At 54.0% G+C, this 17,026-nt stretch overlaps 2 protein-coding genes and 1 non-coding gene across 3 annotated transcripts in view; 1 reads left to right on the forward strand and 2 right to left on the reverse strand.

The window, feature by feature from the left end:
* CACNA1D (calcium voltage-gated channel subunit alpha1 D) overlaps positions 1–17,026 on the forward strand; it is a 126,198-nt gene that overhangs the window by 98,404 nt on the left and 10,768 nt on the right. Inside the window, exons 36-40 of the mRNA XM_089919883.1 lie at positions 871–1,040; positions 3,788–3,909; positions 5,780–6,100; positions 6,575–13,429; positions 14,372–15,652. Of these exons, the coding sequence (XP_089776009.1) occupies positions 871–1,040; positions 3,788–3,909; positions 5,780–6,100; positions 6,575–6,868 (907 nt within the window). The 3' untranslated portion in view covers positions 6,869–13,429; positions 14,372–15,652. The remainder of the gene's footprint in view (positions 1–870; positions 1,041–3,787; positions 3,910–5,779; positions 6,101–6,574; positions 13,430–14,371; positions 15,653–17,026) is intronic.
* The window catches only part of CHDH (choline dehydrogenase), a 77,311-nt gene continuing 60,767 nt past the window's right edge, over positions 483–17,026 (reverse strand). The window contains exons 6-8 of the mRNA XM_022572860.3: positions 14,459–14,601; positions 13,874–13,976; positions 483–13,116 (exon numbers count right to left, since the gene is read on the reverse strand). Of these exons, the coding sequence (XP_022428568.2) occupies positions 12,698–13,116; positions 13,874–13,976; positions 14,459–14,601 (665 nt within the window). The 3' untranslated portion in view covers positions 483–12,697. The remainder of the gene's footprint in view (positions 13,117–13,873; positions 13,977–14,458; positions 14,602–17,026) is intronic.
* TRNAW-CCA (transfer RNA tryptophan (anticodon CCA)) lies at positions 4,726–4,798 on the reverse strand. Its single transcript has one exon. It is a non-coding gene; the product is annotated as a tRNA-Trp (tRNA).

Consider the following 17,026-nt stretch of genomic DNA (forward strand, 5'->3'; position numbering starts at 1 on the left):
AGGACAGGTAGCAGGCAGTGCAAGGGGACAAAGGCCACCTCCCACCCTCTTCTCTGTAAACTGCATCCCACTGTGACCGGTGGCCCATTGAAGTGGACGTGGTTCTGTGGTGAGGTCACTTCTGGTGTCTGAGATGTTGTTAAACCTCAGCCTCGTCTTTCAGGCCAGCCGCAGCCGAGCCTCCCTCACCCTGCTCTGCGCCACGGCCTTCCGCAGGCCTCCCTGGATGCCTGACTTGCAGCCACTGGTTCTGAGCCAGCTGCATTCTGACTTTCCGTCTTCAGGGCCTTTGCTCACACCACGACCACCCCTTGGATGCCCTTTCCCCACCTGTGCTCGCCTAATCCCACCTTCCCTTCAAGGGCCTGCTCCTCCTCTGACTGGAATTGAAATGCCGCCCCCACCCCTGCCCCGAGAACCCACGGAGCCCCACCCTGAGCCCCTCTCTTCCCGCGCCCACCTTCGCCAGCCTGCGTTAGAATTCCACGTGCATGAGGTATTTGCTAAGCTCCTTGACCGCGCTTCATGCATCTTCACGTCCCAGGCGCCCCGCTCAGCACCCGGCCGAGGGCAGACCCTCGGGAAGAAGCGAGCAGGTGATAGTCAAGCTTGCAGGGCATCGGCGGTCCACATCTGACCGGGGCCTGAGGCTGCCCCAGGGAGGGAAAACACCAGCACCTCACTCATCGCAGGTCTGCCGTCCTGAACCTTCCTGTGGCAGCCCTTGCCCTCCAACTAGGATTTTCCATGGAGCTGAGGGCTGCCTTGTTCTACTGTGTCCAAGGCGGTGGGGAGAGGACTGTGACGTGGGCTTGTTAATTAGGCTCTCATGTGTCCCTTGCTCTCTCTTCTGGCCTTTTCGATCACCAGGCAGAGCTACAGCTGTGGCTACTATACCCGATACCCAGGCAGCAGCTTGGACTTCGAGCAGCCTCGAGGCTACCATCACCCCCAAAGCTTCTCGGAGGATGACGACTCACCTGTTTGCTATGATTCCCGGAGGTCTCCAAGGAGACGCCTGCTCCCTCCCACCCCAACATGTGAGGCCAGATTTTTTGTTTGGGAGCAAGGCTCACAGAGAACAGTGTGCCTCTCCCCCTGCCCCAGCCCGGGGGTGGTGACGGACGTGGTCCTGCCATGTTGGGGGCCTCCAGTCCTCGAGACCAGCCCCCTAGTTGGAGATGCTGTTGGCTTTCTTTCCCATCTGTGTGCCACGTGGTAGGGCTTAAAGCGCTTCCTGCTGAGAACAGAGAGAGACAGTGTGAGGCCCCACAGTTGCACGGTATGTAGCACCTGACGGGGGGTTTTCTGTGCGCCTCATCGCTGCCTTTGAGCTTGGGATCTGCCCTGACAGGTAGGCAAGACATGCACCATGGCGTTGATAAGCCCACTCCCTAGATGGGGCAGTGACCCCTTAGAGGGCGGAGGATGGGCCCACGCACAGAGTGGACTTGAGCCCAGGCCTCTTACCAAGGCCTATGCCTCTGAGGAGCACCTGGGGGTTCTTGGTATCCATCCTTCCTCCTCTCCCCCACCTTTGCCTTGGTCTGCCAGTGCTCTCTGCTCATGGTAGGTTGTGGCCTTGGTGGTGACCTCTAGGGTAGGCACCTCACCCTGGGGCCAAGGAATCCCGTCCTGCAGAGAAGGGGCAGGGGCTGGCTGCTCCCTGACCTGGTTTTCGTGTGCGGATGGCATCAGTGGTGCCACCAGGAGATCTGGGTCACCCCCAGTGAGGAACTTGAGCCGGGGAAGGAAACAGAGCAGTGGCCCCTGCCAGTTCCTGGCTGGGTAGTTTGATTTTGGACACGTGGACATTTTGATGCTGGTTAAAGAATGTCCACTTCTGGCGTTTCTGAAGAATGAGGCGTACTTTGGGGTAGGACTCTAATCAGTAACCAAAACTAACCAAGACACAGCGGCTCTGAGTCTGCCGTCTAGTGCACAGCAACAAGTGCAGTTGGGTGGCACCCAGGTCCTGTCTCCCTCCAGCTGTCATAGCCCTGCTGGGAAGTGTAGTCAGACCCATTTCCGTGGTTAATATTTAATTTCACAGCCCCAAACGGAAGCTGCTAAACAGAGCAGCTCAGGGGTCCATCAGTACCAGGTGACGCACATGCAGGCGAGGCTGGACAGAGGCCCCTGGCCCTGTGAGTTCCACTGCCCTCCTGTGACCCCCCCTTTCTCCCTTTGGTGGCCATGATAATCACCATTCGTGGGCACCGCCTCTGTGAATCAAGGACCCTGAGCGGGCAAGAGTGGCTGCCCTCTTTATTTTTAAGGGTGAATAAATTAAATGCATCTTATTTGCTTTGCTGCCCATCCCTTCAGACCTCAGGCAGGGAGAGCACGGAGCCCCTGTGTTCTCAGCCACAACGGGATTACTTCCCCCATTAGAGACGGTGGTGCAGAGCAAAAGAGAGGATCCACTTTCAAAACTGAAAGGCGCTGCCTGAATGACAGCGGTGGTAGTTTTCCTTTCCTGGCTCCATCCTCTGGCACCACCATCTGACCCTAGGAGGGTCCGAGAGGTGGTGCTGACCAGGGAGGCCCGTCCTCCTCTTAGAACACTTAAGTTCGGTCCCGCGTGGCGCGTGGTGGGAAGGCTGTCTGATGCGGATGGCAGGTGCCCGTGTCCCATGTCGGCAACTGGACGAGGAGGCCCAGCAGGCCCCACGGTGTGCGTCGGGCCCGCGAAACAGGGCTCGTTGTCTGTCTGGTCCCTCCCTGGTGGGCAGTGGCCGGCAAGGGCTCGGTCTGGTCTCCGTGCGCTTTTGGAGCCTGGCCCCCAGAGAACGGGCTCTGCAGCTTCGTGTGCGGTCCCAGGATGCCGGGGGCCTCCCCAGGCAGGTCCCTGCAGTTTTCCAGTGCAGGAATTAGGGGAGTGTGGAGTGTTGCCGGGGCATAAGAAATGCCCCGTGAGCTTAGAAAGCAGAGTTCAAGAAAGGACTGTTGAGGTGACTCAGCGCTGCCTCGCAGGCCACCAGTAAGGCTGCCGAGGCAGCTCCACGGCGGCAGCGCCTGAGGGGAGGTGTCCTGGGGAGGCCTCTGGCCGGTGCTCGGGGCCCAGAATTCAGACTGATCTCCCGGGCCTGGTGCCCTGTGAAGCCACAAGTTCTGGATCATCTTGTCATCACTCGACCTGTTTATAAGCCTCTATTCAAAGTGGCTGTTAACAGGGCAGCCAACTGCATTTTTTAAAGTTCAAGGTATCCTTTCTTGTTTGTTCTGTCTTCAGGGCTAGGGAAGCTGGGCCTTTCCCCACAAAAGGATCTGCTTATTACCTGGTTGAGCTATTAGGGCAGGTAGCAAACAGAATTGTAAACATAACACAGGAGCACCAGCAGGATGCTCCAGCCCCCAGAGACACTCAGGATGTCTGGAAGGTGAAAACGGGGCAGTCAGCAAGCGTCTCTGGGATTCTAGAATGACGTCGTGTACTTGACCCGGAATGCTGTGTCCCCACCGCGTGCAGGGACCGGGGCCTAGGGTCAGAACAGCCACCCTCTGGCTGCTTCTAGCTCCTCCCCCTGAGAACAGGTGTGGCAGGGAGGAGAAATTGACTTGCTCTTTTGAAAACATCCCTTAGTCGGGCTGCTTCTTCCTCCCTCCCAAAGTTCTGAGACACCGCCCCCCCCCACCCCGCCCTGGTGCCCAATGCTTTTACTTGGATGCCTTGCTTGCTTCCTCCTGGGCCCCCTGCTGAATGTCCAGGGGGCTGCCCTGACCCCAGAGCCCCGGGGCCCTGACGGCCGGTTTCACAGCTGCACGGTGTGCTTTAACTTCTCAGCCCCCCGGAGATCCTCCTTCAACTTCGAGTGCCTGCGCCGGCACAGCAGCCAGGAGGAGTTCCCGCCATCCCCCGCCTTCCCCCACCGCACGGCCCTGCCTCTGCACCTGATGCAGCAACAGGTGAGCCGGCACACCTGGCCCTGCCCCCAGGGCCGATGGGCACCCTGTCCCCCTTGGCTGCCAGCACTGGAGGGAAGGGGGACCCTTCACAAACACTCTGGTTCAGTCCTGTGACCACCTCGCCAAATAGAAACTATTGTGAACCCTGTCCTACGGACGAGCAAGCATCGCAGAGGGAAGGTGACATCCCTGAGCTCACACAGGAGCTGAGTGGCCGAGCTGGCATTTGAGTCCCAGGCTGCCAGCTTCCAGAGCCGGGCTCTCAGCCTAGCTGCACACACCCTTCCTCGGCACTGAAGGCAAGGCCTGGGACAAGCCACACTGCAGGGAGTGGCGGCCGCTTGACTGACCCTGAACAATCGGTGCTGCCCTTGGCTCTGAGAGCTTGTCCCGTCATTTACGGAGCCCTCTGGGGGCCGGGCCCTGGGGTCACGAGGGTGTGTGAGCCTCCGACCTGCCTGCAAGGGGGGTGTAGTCCAGGGAGACCGGCCTGTCAGGGTGGCCGGACAGGAGGGAGCCCAGGGCCTGGAGGGCCTGCGGGGCTTTGCCTCCAGGACAAGGATATGGTACTTTGTCTTCCTGAAAAGAGCACATCAGAGCTGCTGTCCTCTTGTGTCCGTGTGTGTCTGGGTCAGGTGGGAGCACACACGGTATGGTATGCTTCTTACCCTGAGCGTCCATTTCAGAGTTTCTGTTCAGGTCTGCGAACCTTTTGCCTTTCTGTCTTCCTTTTTAAGAAAAAATTATTTATTTATTTGGCTGTGCTGGGTCATAGTTGCAGCATGCAGGATCTTAGTTGCGGCAGGCGGGATCTAGTTCCCTGACCAGGGATCGAACCCGGGCCCCCTGCGTTTGGAACGCAGAGTCTTAACCACTGGACCACCAACGAAGTCTGCTGCCTTCCATTTTTTATGTTGTTTTGTGTGCTGCTTTGTCGTGGACGGAGGACAAACCTCTAGAAGGCCCTGGCCGTCACATGCCACACACCGAGTAGGCATGGAGGTCTTTGTGGGCTTGTGCGTGACCGTGCCCTGTCCCCTGCTGCCCCGCCCTGCCTCCCCCAGGCGGTCCTGGCTTCCGACTTGGCCACAGGCCTGTGCTGTTCATAAACCCGGCCTCACCGTCCCCCTCTGCAGAGTGGGTGCCAGGGCAGACCTGCCATGGCGTCTCTGGAGGTGGAAGAAGCAGGCTTGTGCCTACCTGGTGCTTCTGAGCAGAGTGCTGGCCGCGGGATGAGTTGCCCTAAAGAGAACCAGCCTGTTTCCCTACGAGCGCTGGGCGCAGTCAGCTTGCCCTGAATGCACCTCCCTATTCAAACCCGGAGTGAACCGGGTGGCATGTTCATACCCCACAGCTTGTGCGTCTTCCCTGTTTCTTCATGCTTCTAAGCAATTTCACCAACAACTGATTCCTACCTGGGAAGAGTCACAGGAAATATATTATGCGTTTGGGGGAAAAGAAAACATGGTCTGCTAGAAAGCCAAGTTTTTACGGCCAATTCATTGAATTACTCAGTGTGCTGTGTCCTTCTGAAGCCCCTGTAAAACAGCGCCTCCAGCCTGGTCTGTTTTTTTTTGTTGTTGTTGTTGTTTTGTTTTTGCGGTACGCGGGCCTCTCGCTGTTGTGGCCTCTCCCGTTGCGGAGCACAGGCTCCGGACGTGCAGGCTCAGCGGCCATGGCTCACGGGCCCAGCCGCTCCGCGGCATGTGGGATCTTCCCGGACCGGGGCACGAACCCGCGTCCCCTGCGTCAGCAGGCGGACTCTCAACCACTGCGCCACCCGGGAAGCCCCAGCCTGGTCTGTTTTGAGGGGGCCCGAGGCCGGAACCTCTGAGGACCTCTGGTCTCCCCACTTCCTCTTTCTCCTCAGATCATGGCAGTCGCCGGCCTAGATTCCAGTAAAGCCCAGAAGTACTCGCCGAGCCACTCCACCAGGTCGTGGGCCACCCCGCCAGCGACCCCGTCGTACAGGGACTGGACGCCATGCTACACCCCACTGATCCAGGTCGAGCGGTCGGAGGCCCCGGACCAGGTCAACGGCAGCCTACCATCCCTGCACCGCAGCTCGTGGTACACGGACGAGCCCGGCGTCTCCTATCGGACGTTCACACCAGCCAGCCTGACCGTCCCCAGCAGCTTCCACAACAAAAACAGCGACAAGCAGAGGAGCGCAGACAGCTTGGTGGAGGCGGTGAGTGTGGCCGCGGAGTCTGCACGGGAGAGTGGAACTGGGGAGAACCGCGCGCAACAGGAACGGGTGGTGGTTCTGAGGGCAGGTGGGCTCCGGAGCCCAGATGCCTGGCTTCTGAACCTGGACACCGCCCACTTCTTAGCAGCCAGGATGGTACTTAAAGCATGAATATAAAAACAGCACCCCTGCCGCGTTTCATCAGCTAGCTGTACCTAGGATTGTGTGTGCTGTTCCTGCAGATACGACTAGCTTATACTGAAGTATCTGTCCCCGGTGGGTTGCACTCTTGTTGGGCCACGTGCAGTGTTTGAGGTCCTTCAGATCTTCAAAGCCGTTCACTTTCCCTCTTAGTTACCACGTATGGGGGCTAGCAGACATGATTGGCTGAGTCCCCAGAGCACATCATACAGTCACTGCTTGAGGTGCTTTTTCTGTCCTTTTGCATTTGTGCCACTGATCCTCTTTCCTGTACAGGTTCTGATATCCGAAGGCTTAGGACGGTATGCGAGGGACCCAAAATTCGTGTCAGCGACAAAACACGAAATCGCTGATGCCTGTGACCTAACCATCGACGAGATGGAGAGTGCAGCCAGCAACCTGCTGAACGGGAACGTGCATCCCCGGGCCAATGGGGACGTGGGGCCCGTCTCACGCCGGCAGGACTACGAGCTCCAGGACTTCGGGCCCGGCTATAGCGACGAGGAGCCAGACCCCGGGAGGGATGAGGAGGACCTGGCGGATGAAATGATTTGCATCACCACCCTGTAGCCCCCAGGGAGCGGCCGACTGGCTCTGGCCTCAGGTGGGGCGCCGGAGGGCCAGGGGAAAAGTGCCTCGTAGTTAGGAAAATGTAGGCACCAGTGTGGAGTCCCTATTCAATTTAGACTTTTGTACAAGTGATGTCATGCCTCAAGGAAGCCATAAATCTGGTAGGGGACAGCCGCACCCACACGCTCAGCCCCAGCTGTGGGCAAGGGCAGGTCCAGCCCTCCTGGAGAGGACCAGCGAGGAGGGCGGACAAGCCCTGCCCGCTTGTCCAGAGCGCTGGCCCGCCACCCGCGGGCATGAGGGGAAGGTTTAAAGGTGATAACGATCACCTTACCTATGTCATTACCTCAGCCATCGGTCTAGCATATCAGACGTTCACTGGGCCCAGCGTATCCATTTTTAAACCTTTTCCCCCCAAAACACACTGCTTCCTGATTCCTGTTCGGCTCTTCTGAAATACAGTGTGTAAGTCAGGACCTACCTACCAGCCGTCATCCTGAGAGGGGAACGGGACCCTGTAAACGGGGTTTTCTGTGACGTGACGCCAGTTTACAGGAGAGAGCATCACTCTGACGGTTGGTTTCTGACTGTCAGGCAAAGGGCAACTGTAAACTGGAATAATAATGCACTCGCAACCAGGTAAACTTAGATACGCTCGTTTGTTTAAAAATTCTAGATTTACTGTATATGACTTGTAATATACTATAATTTGTATTTGTAAAGAGATGGTCTATATTTTGTAATTATTGTACCGTATTTGAAATGCAGCAATATCCATGGGTCCTAATAATTGTAGTTCCCCACTCAAATCTAGAAACTATTAGTATTTTTACTCGGGCTATACAGAAGTAGAAGAAATAGAGCCAATTCTCATCTATCCAGTGGAAATCTTCTGGGGGTAAAATTTTAAGTTCAAAAGAACTTGGCACTACAGAGATTTTTCTAAACTATTTTGAGTCACTATAAATCTGTCTTTACACAAGAGGTACCAGATGACTATTTGCAGTCTCTTTCGGGGCAGGGGTTCTATGATTTGATGTTGCACCTTCTGATCCACCATGGGTTGCAGCCGTCTTTTGTTTTGCTTTAGTAACTCTCCGATGAGCACACTGCAGCCTAGGTCGAGCTGGTTACTCTGACCCGGTGGCATTCATAGTTGTGGTTTTCTCAGCTGCCCCCACAGGACATTTCCGGCGCAGAAATAATCGCACAGGTGAATGAAGTCCTTCTGCTGTTGTCCCCTGGGGACTGGTAAGGCTGCTTGTCTTAGGAAAGAAATAAGGAGTGCTGGGGACAGAGGGGGCAAAGGATGATCTATAGGACTAGACGTCGGGCTCTGTACAAATCGTATTGTTGCCTTTTTACAAAACATTGCTGTACTGTGTGTTCTCTTTGAGGGCTTTTATATGCAACTGAATGAGGGCTGAAGTTTTCATTAGAACGCACTCACACTCCAATTGTACTTCTCGATGAAAACCCACTTTTGGATCATTAGACCCATCAAGGCTTCCTTTTCTGTTCACAGAATTATGCCGACTTTGTCAAGTTACCTTGGCAGGGATTCCCTGCAGTCAAAAAGACTGGTAGCGATTTTTGGTTCAAAGTTTTAAAGTATTACATAACCTGTTAATGTTTTTTTTTTGTTTTTTGTTTTTGTAAATAACACTTTGTTATGAAGACCTTACAAACCTCTTCTTAAGACATTCTTACTCCAGATCCAGGCAAAAACACTTCAAGGTTTGTAAATGACTATTTCCTGACGTAAATCCTTTTTTATTAAAATGCAAAATGATCTTCAGAATAAAGCTGTGTTAATAATTTTATTGTACTTGGGAGCCCTCCTCGCAAAGAGCTGGTGTTCGCCAGTGAGAGCTTCGGGAGGGGCAGGTGCTCTGTGAGGGCACTTCTGTAATTATGTAGATGTTTTTCTTATCCTCTTGGCGCCTTCTCCTTTTTCCTTATCCTCACGCCGATGGCAGCTTAAGTCCAGCTGCAGAGAGAGAGCACTGTTTCTCCTGAAGGGCTAACCCACTATCACCGTCATCTCAGACTCTGTGTCTCTCCACCGGGCGTTGGTCTTTCTTACCGTGTGGCTTGGCTTACCGTCATCAGTCCAAAACTGCCGTGACAGGACTGAGTTTTCTGGTATAGTCGGTGATCTTTTCTGGTCGGCACTTAACTGGCATTTTTACAGGCTGCACCACTCCTAATATCTGTCTGCATTAAGCCTGCTTCGACTGCTCATCTAACATTAAATTTTTCTTTGGAAGAAAAAATTGAAGTTGTAGGGCATGGTTTTTTTCTTTCAGGAATCTTTTAAGATTAAATGTCTCTCCTTTTTAGTTCCCCTCCCACTCCCTAAAAAAAGTCATGTTGTTGTGTCCCCAGGAATAGTACATTTAGTTTCTTTCATCTTGTGTTTTCCATAATATCACGAAACAGAAATGGCAGCAAGAACCTCGTTAAAATGGTCTCTGTGATTTCCATCCAGACGACCGGGCCACGCAGCACCTCCCAGCCTGATTCTGAGATGTTTCAGAATCAGCCAGTGGCTGGGAAGGGTGGGTTGTGAAGGCCCCAGAAGCTTCTCCAGTGCAGGATGGGCTTAACCTGCCTGATGAACTCACTTTACGGCTGATGCCACGCTTGTGAGAGAAACCAGAGCAGTTTATTCTGTGGTGTTTATGTTTTGCAGCCCTAAGTGTCTTTGCCCATTGCCTATTTTCCTGCAAAGGTTTTTACTGTTCGGCTGGGTGGTCAGTTTGTCCTGAAAACTGGTTAGCATCACACACAGAGTTCTAACTCCTTTACTAGCCTCCCCGACTCAAAGACAGACTCCAGCTATGGCCTTCATTTGTTGAAAAAAAGTTTTTACTTCTCTAAAATGATATTCCTTCCCTACTGGGGACCTAGGGGGGCAGGCGAGGAAGAGGAGCAGGCCTGGGGCCCTTGCTTCTAACCAGAGAACGAGAGCCAGAATGGCTGGGAGGGCGCCCTGTGGGGACAGTGGCAGGAGATGCGATGGGAGGCTGGGTCTCAAGACGGGGCCAGCGGAGAAGGGTGTGTGTTTTTTCTGGGTTTTAAGAGAAAGGCACCTAGGCATTTGATCTGATGGTAAGTCGTGCTGTGGAAATCTGAAATGACCTTTGGGCGGAGGAACACAGTTTGGCTGGAGAGAAGACTCTATTTGAATCTGTGGAAGTGGCTCCTGCGGCCTGCACAAGGGCCGCACGAGGCCGGACGTTAAGGCGCCAGAGTCCCACCTCCGGGACCTGCCCTTTCCTGGTCACCTGCGGGCAGGCTGCTCCTCTAGCTGTGTGCTCTGGCTCTTACTCTACCAGGAAGAACCCTGATGCAGCAGCTTAAACACTGGCTTCTTCGGAGGGGTCAGTGTTCTGACCACTAGGCACATTTGCAGCTTTCTGTTAGGCTTTTTCAACCATTTTTGGAAATGTACGTTTTTCCTTTTGGGGAGTACTGCAGGCTTTTTGCTAAGGGACTTAAACGACGTCTTCCTGGTTCTTCAGGAGGCTGAGCGCTGGCCGGTCTCCATGCCCCTCGGGCTGCCAGACTATGGCTCATCCTCCCCAATTCCAGTTTGCACTTTCCTCCCCTCTCTGGCTTCCTTGGCCAACAGTCCTCTCTTTCTGAGGTCGGAGCTTTCTTCGTGGTGGTGGACCCTTCAGGTTAGGACACGGGCCACTGGCTCCACCCTGCCCACGTGGCCACAGCACTCAGCTGTCAGGGTTCGAGGGAGGAACCACCTCAGATCAGAATATTCTGTCCTGGGTCTGAACTCCAATAGCAGTTTTCTGTTGGGTCCTGGATATACGCGACACTCACGCTCTCCTCCTTTGAAACGTGGGGGGGGGGGGGGGCAGTGTCATGTGATCGCATGGAAGGAGGCCCCGTAGCAAGGGCGGGAGAGGGGCCTGGGTGCCATCCACCGTACAGGTTCCCCTTACACACTTCGCTTTGCCCATTGACACACGCACACTAGCGCATCAGCCACTGTCTCAGAGGCCGAGGGCACCACAGTACACAGAGGTGACCGAACTGAATGGCCATCTCACCTGCCATACTGGCGCCAGAGGAGGTCAGCGCAGTCACACTCAGGCCTGGGACCCCCCGCACACCTGACGTGTCACTTCGTGGCCCTCAGAGCAGGGGGCTGGCACCTGCACTCCTACTGTTCCTTCGCCCCCGCAGGCAGCTTCAAGACCCAGAGGAGGCCTGTGGGCAGGTGGGGACCTCTCTAGGAGAAAGACATCTCTTGGCAGATGTAGAATTTTCTTTCTTGACCCTCCGTTGGAACCGAAAATAAAGCAAGATACAGGTAAGATGAAACAAGGTTTGCTTAAGGAATTTTAAAGGAAGGATGGTGTGATGGCTTTCTTCTTTCCACCCTTCTGGAAATCTTTCTCAGAAACGTTAAGTTGCAGCTGTTGGGCCTCCAAGGCACCTCAATCCACTGTGATCCAGGGTGAAGCCAGGAACGCTCCATTTTCCTCCCCTCCTGATTCTGGGTCCAGCACGACAGGTTTCCATATAGCACTTCCATTCTTTCTCGCCATAGACAGTGGCTTTTGGATATCGTCAGAAAAACCAACCCAAAATGCATTCAAGTTTTCATTACCTTGTAGAGACAGGCTGGATAATGACAGTCTCAGTTCAAAGATAAGTTACGGGATTGCATTATTGAATTATAAGAAGTTTAAAGATCAGAGAGCTGTCTTAAATGTTACTTTGTATCTGTTTCCCCCGCCCCCACCCCCGCCTCGCAAACTCAAATCTTTGCCAATTTATTTTTCTTTCACTCAACTGCGTTTTTTTTTTTTTTTTTACAGGATCAGGATCATAGTTTTACTTGACTGCTTTTTCCGTCAGTCTGGCTCCCGCCTGGTCTGTTGCCGTGGACGTCTGGAGAATGTGAATGAGCCGGCCGTGGCCACTGCTGAGCCCTCCATCTCCCTAGGCTGAGAGGGAGGCTTTGCATGGAGCGGGCCAGGGATGCAGGTTTGCTCTGGGTTTCTAGGTTTCCTGGCAACAGGAAAATCTTTAAAAATGCTAAACCCTGAAACCTATGGTAGTGAAAAGGCCCTGTAGACTCCTGAGTCCTGGAAAAAGTCCCAGAATTCCTCTCATCGGGCTGATGGTGTTAATAAGAACCAGAGCATCAGCGAGGTGGGCTGCAAGCCCCTCAGAGGTACCCAACTGAGCATCAGTTCCTGCCTCACTCTGGGAGTGAAATCAGGAAGCGGCAGAGAAAGGAGAACCCTGTTTCTCCCAGCAGGCAGCTTTCCCTCTGGACACTGGAGGCTTGTGCACACATCCCAGCTGAGCTCCACGCTCCCTAACTCCTGTGGGACCCTCGGCCTCCGCTGCAGCTTTCAGCCTGAGAGGGAGGATGCCCCGGCCTCTGTGCAAGCACCCTGCTCTTGGACGGGCTTGCCTCCAGAGGGAGCCTGGGAGAGAACCACTTTCCTCAAGTCCTATCAGGACCCAGGAACACAGCAGGACCCGGGGTTGGAGAGCACCGCGGAACACAAGACAAGGACCTGGCCAGAGTTACCCATTCTCCACCGGCCTCCCGTCCACTTTGCTGTCCTACCAGGAGGCAGGGAGGAGGGGCCCCAGCCAGAATGCCGGCCTTCCCCAGAGGGCCCCCAGGGACATGCTGGGAAGAAAGAACCCGATTCACTGACCAATCCTGGTTTCATTTCTTAAATTATCCAATTCTTGGCCATCAAATTGTAACATTCTAGAGAGATCCAGGAAAGCACATTTGGCGCCAAGGACTGTGCTGAGCCTTCTTACTCAGGGACAGCCTCAGCGCTGGGTGGCCAAGGTCCTGGGCTTGTAGACAGGGACAGCCTCGTCCCAGAGAGCTGGCCGCCCCTTGATGATGTCGGCTGCCTTCTCTGCGATCATGATGGTGGGGGCGTTTAGGTTGCCACTGACCACACTGGGCATGATGGAGGCGTCGACCACCCTGAGGTTTTCCACCCCGAGGACCCTGGTCTGCGGGTCCACCACTGCCATGGGGTCGGAGGGCTGGCCCATCTTGCAGGTGCACGATGGGTGGTAGGCGCTGTCTGCCTTTGCCCGCACAAAGGCGTCTATCTCCTTATCCGACTGGACGTGGCTTCCTGGCTGGAGCTCCTTCCCCCGGAACGGTGCCAGAGCTTTCTGTGCAAAAATTTCTCTGGTCAGCCTCACACACCGACGGAAGTCATCGATGTCAGTTTCTGTCAAGGAGAAGAAACAGGTTACATGCCTCCTCTTACCGTGCTGGCCTCGCTGGAAGATTCGCCACTGGGAGAGGCTCAGGAAGCTGCCCATGGGGACACGGTTCAGGGACATGGAGGTCCAAGCCACCAGGTTGCCTGTCACCTACCCATCAGCAGTTACAGTGCAACCAAGCAGAGTCCCACGAAGCCCAAACAGACAGCATCCTAGACGGACACAGCTTGCCCCGGAGGCCCTACATTTAAATCGGAGATCTGAATTTTCTTATCTATAAAATAGAGATAAGACTACACGTCCTGCCTCTGCCACAGCGTGAGTATTATTGGGCAAAACCTGCCCAGTGGGGACTGTGCAGTTTTGCTGTGCATAAAGAGGCAGGCCCAGGAGTGTAATTTGCTTTTATAAGATACTCACAGGAACAGTAAGAAAAAGGTTCTGTGAGCTATCTATACACAGCCAGATCTCCTTGTGTCTCTTGGTAGATTGTTCTGGAAGCTGCAAATCCTGCCTACTGTGCAAAATGGTGTGTCAGGGTTACTTCAAGTGACCGAGGGCACTACATAGCAACACGTGCACGTCTACAGCCCAGGATAATGGGGTGGCGGGGGGACAGAATGTGACTTGTGTCTCAAAAATGGGGTCCAGGGGTGAGATTCAGGGACAAATATGAACCCCATAAAGGCATTCATTCATGCAGTCAATCCATCAACGACCCAACAAGCCCAGGTCTGGGAGGGACAAAGGTGGCTGAATTACCTGTTGACAAGTAGTTGGGTTGGATCACAGGGTGGTCATGGGGGTTGGCACTTCTCAGTTTGAGCCAGCCCACGCTCGTGCCCCGCATGGTCCCCACATGCACCTGGAAGAGCCCAGAGAGGCGGTGACCCCTGTTAACCCCCCAGCTTAGTCATTTAGAGAGGCCCCGGGTTTCCTGTGGTCCCTGGGACTCAACACCCAGAGTCAATTAAGAGCAGATACATTTTAAAATCTACCTGCATCTTACCAGCCCCACCCCCAACACACACAAAAGGCATCAAAACCACCTCAGTCCCTCTCTCCTGCTTCCTGGCTTTATACCTGATGCCTCATGTTCAGGGGCTGGCGGTCCCTGGGCAGAGCCGGCTTCATTGTCCATTTTTAGTACTCAGGACCCGGTGCAGCTGCCCCGAGCTGGGTGCGGGTGTGGCCTTGCTGTGCACCACGCAGTCTGCTTCACTCTACCTCTGGCTCCCCACCCCCCTTCCCTCCCCTCAGACACTCCGGGCAGCTGGAGAGCAGGGCACCGCCTTCTGGGCCGCCCACCCCGGAGGCCCTGCTGCAGTGGGGAGACGACCTGCTCACCTGGTAAGCCTCCTGCTGTGGGGGGACCCGCCCATGGTCGATCACCTGGGAAGGGAGGAAGTGGAACTGGATGTCCGGGTGGGGGACCCCAGGCTGGCTCCGGATGAACCCACCTGTTTCCAGATGGGCCGTGGCTCCATCCCCTGAGGGTCAGAAGACGATGAGGCAGAGGAGCAAGTCCAGGCGTGGCAGGTGGGCCAGCCTCCTCTCTCCTGGGCACTTCCTCCTCCTCTTCCTGGCCTGTAGTCTAGTGCCTGGACCCAAGTCCTCGACTCTGTCCTCCTTCCCCGAGGTGGGCTCACCCAGCACCAGGGCTTTCGATATCAGCTCCATGCCAAGGGGCTTCAGCTTTGCCCCTTCCCCTGACTCCACTCCTGCCAACTGGACTGTGGGACCTGATGTCCTATGGGCATATCCCAAACCTACTGCAGCCCACCCTTCACACACAGGCCGTGATCCAGGTCAAGGCCCCCTTCCATCCAACCTCCCACTGTTGCAGGAAGGGGAACCCCTTCCAGGGCCCGAGAGTGGGCTCTTCTCTAATGCTCGGAAATGAACTGTCCGAGGAGGCACACGTGCTGACAAAGCAAAAGACTTTATTGGGAAGGGGCGCCCGGGCAGACAGCAGGAGGGTAAGGGAACCCAGGAGAACTGCTTTGCCACGTGGCTCACAGTCTCAGGTTTTATGGTGATGGGGTTAGTTTCCAGGTTGTCTCTGGCCAAGCATCTTGCTTGGCCCATGGTCTGACTCAGGGTCCTTCCTGGTGGCGTGCGCGTCTCTCAGCCAAGATGGATCCCAGCGCAAAGGATTCTGGGAGGCTGGTCGTCTCTGCCCTCTTTTGGCCCCTCCCAAATCCTCCCGGTTAGTTTTCACCAGCAGCACCATGTTCTTTTTCAGGACCTCCTGTTGTGAGACACCTCAGGCAAGAGGCTATCATCGCGCCTGGCCAAGGCGAGCGGTTTTGGTTAATGGTTCCCTAAGAACTCGAGAGCCCACTCTCGGGCCCTGGAAGGGGTCTCCCTTCCTGCAACAGCTGGCGACTCCGGTGGAATCTCTTCTTTACCACGACTGACATCCTGACTGCTCAGGTACCAGCTCACCTACCGACGGACCAGACCCAGAGGCCACCACTGGGACCCTCTTGTCTCTGATCTCCTCCTGACGCAGATGACGGGCCAGAGTGCCCCGCCCAGGTAAGGAACAAGAGACGTCGCTGATGTCTTTGCCCTTCCCTTCCCTCTCCCCTTCCTCTTCTCAACCCCTCCTATCCCACCCTCCTTTCTTCTGGATGCAGGAGTCTGGTGGAAGGGCTTCAGTTATCTGAGCGCCAGAGCCTGATCACCTCCGGTGGGCAGAGAACTTGAATTATCTGGTATCTAGTTTCTGGTAGGGCCGAGTTCCTGTCCTCCCTTCCTGGAAGCCCAGAGAAAAGTCCCGTAACACCTGGCAGGAGATGTCCGTAAGGCCACCCCTTTTGTCCGCCCCCCCCCCCCCCGCCCCGTCCTTCCCCTCTTCTTTCAAACTGCCCTCCTTTCCTCCCTTTGAAATCTCTGAAGACCTGAGATAGTTCCATTTACTCTGTTCGGCAGTACTTGGAGCTGAAGTGCTCTGTCTCTAGGAGGTTTTCTGAGAGACTGCAACCTTGTATTTAAGGGGGTGTCTGATTAGGACAGCGGTGCCTGTGTGTGTTTCGTACTCTGTGTCCTGTGCTGTGATTTGTGATGGCCATTCTGCCTTATGAAATGGGAAACTCTGGTTCTGTTCCACTGCAGAGCCCTCTTGGGAGAATTCTGTCTGACTGGAAAGATTTTAGCTGTGAGCCTATGACTAAGAAAAAGATGATATTCTATTATAACACTGGGTGGCCAGAATATTCTTCAGACTCCAGAGAAAACTGGTTTAGGTGAAACTCTTGAAAATTCCAAACTGGTTCTTTTTGCATATACAGTTAGAAAAGGGAAGCTTGATAAAACGTCTTTTCAGAATTCTGACCCTGAGGGAACAACTCCTTCTGAGAGGACTTGCTTTTCTCGCCCTGTGCCTTGAGACCAGGGCTCTCAGGATCACTTATCTGATCTAGATCATCTCTAATTCCTGAGATCGAGGGGAAAAAAAACAATGTGGAAGGAAAGCTTTCTAAATTTTACTTATTCCAACCATTATTTATAAACTAGTGAGTTTTATAATACCTGATTCATAACTAACTAAGTTTAGAAAATGAAGCTTTGAGATCTCTGGTTGTGTTTGTCTGTATATCTGTGTGCGTTATATATATGTCCTTACCTTTGGATGTTATTACCAGACCTAATTTTTTAATGAGCTCTATTTAATTGGCTTAAGGGAAATTTAGTGCTTATATAAATTTTCAAAAATACAGAAGGTAACTGGTCAGAATTAATTTCAGGTTCATGTAAACTGGGAAATATTCAGTATTAAATTAATATCTGGTATTAAACTTAGTTTAAGTTTGTTAATTTAAATAGACATGTCTTTGTCATCCACATTAAGTATAATACCTTTATTGTACCTAGGTTTAATAGAAGTCAAATAAGATCTTATTATATCTG

This window comes from Delphinapterus leucas, chromosome 10 (genome assembly GCF_059928025.1).
Source record: "Delphinapterus leucas isolate spDelLeu-1000000601 "Yukka" chromosome 10, BTC_Dleu_Yukka2, whole genome shotgun sequence".
In the NCBI taxonomy this organism is placed as follows: Eukaryota; Metazoa; Chordata; class Mammalia; order Artiodactyla; family Monodontidae; genus Delphinapterus; species Delphinapterus leucas.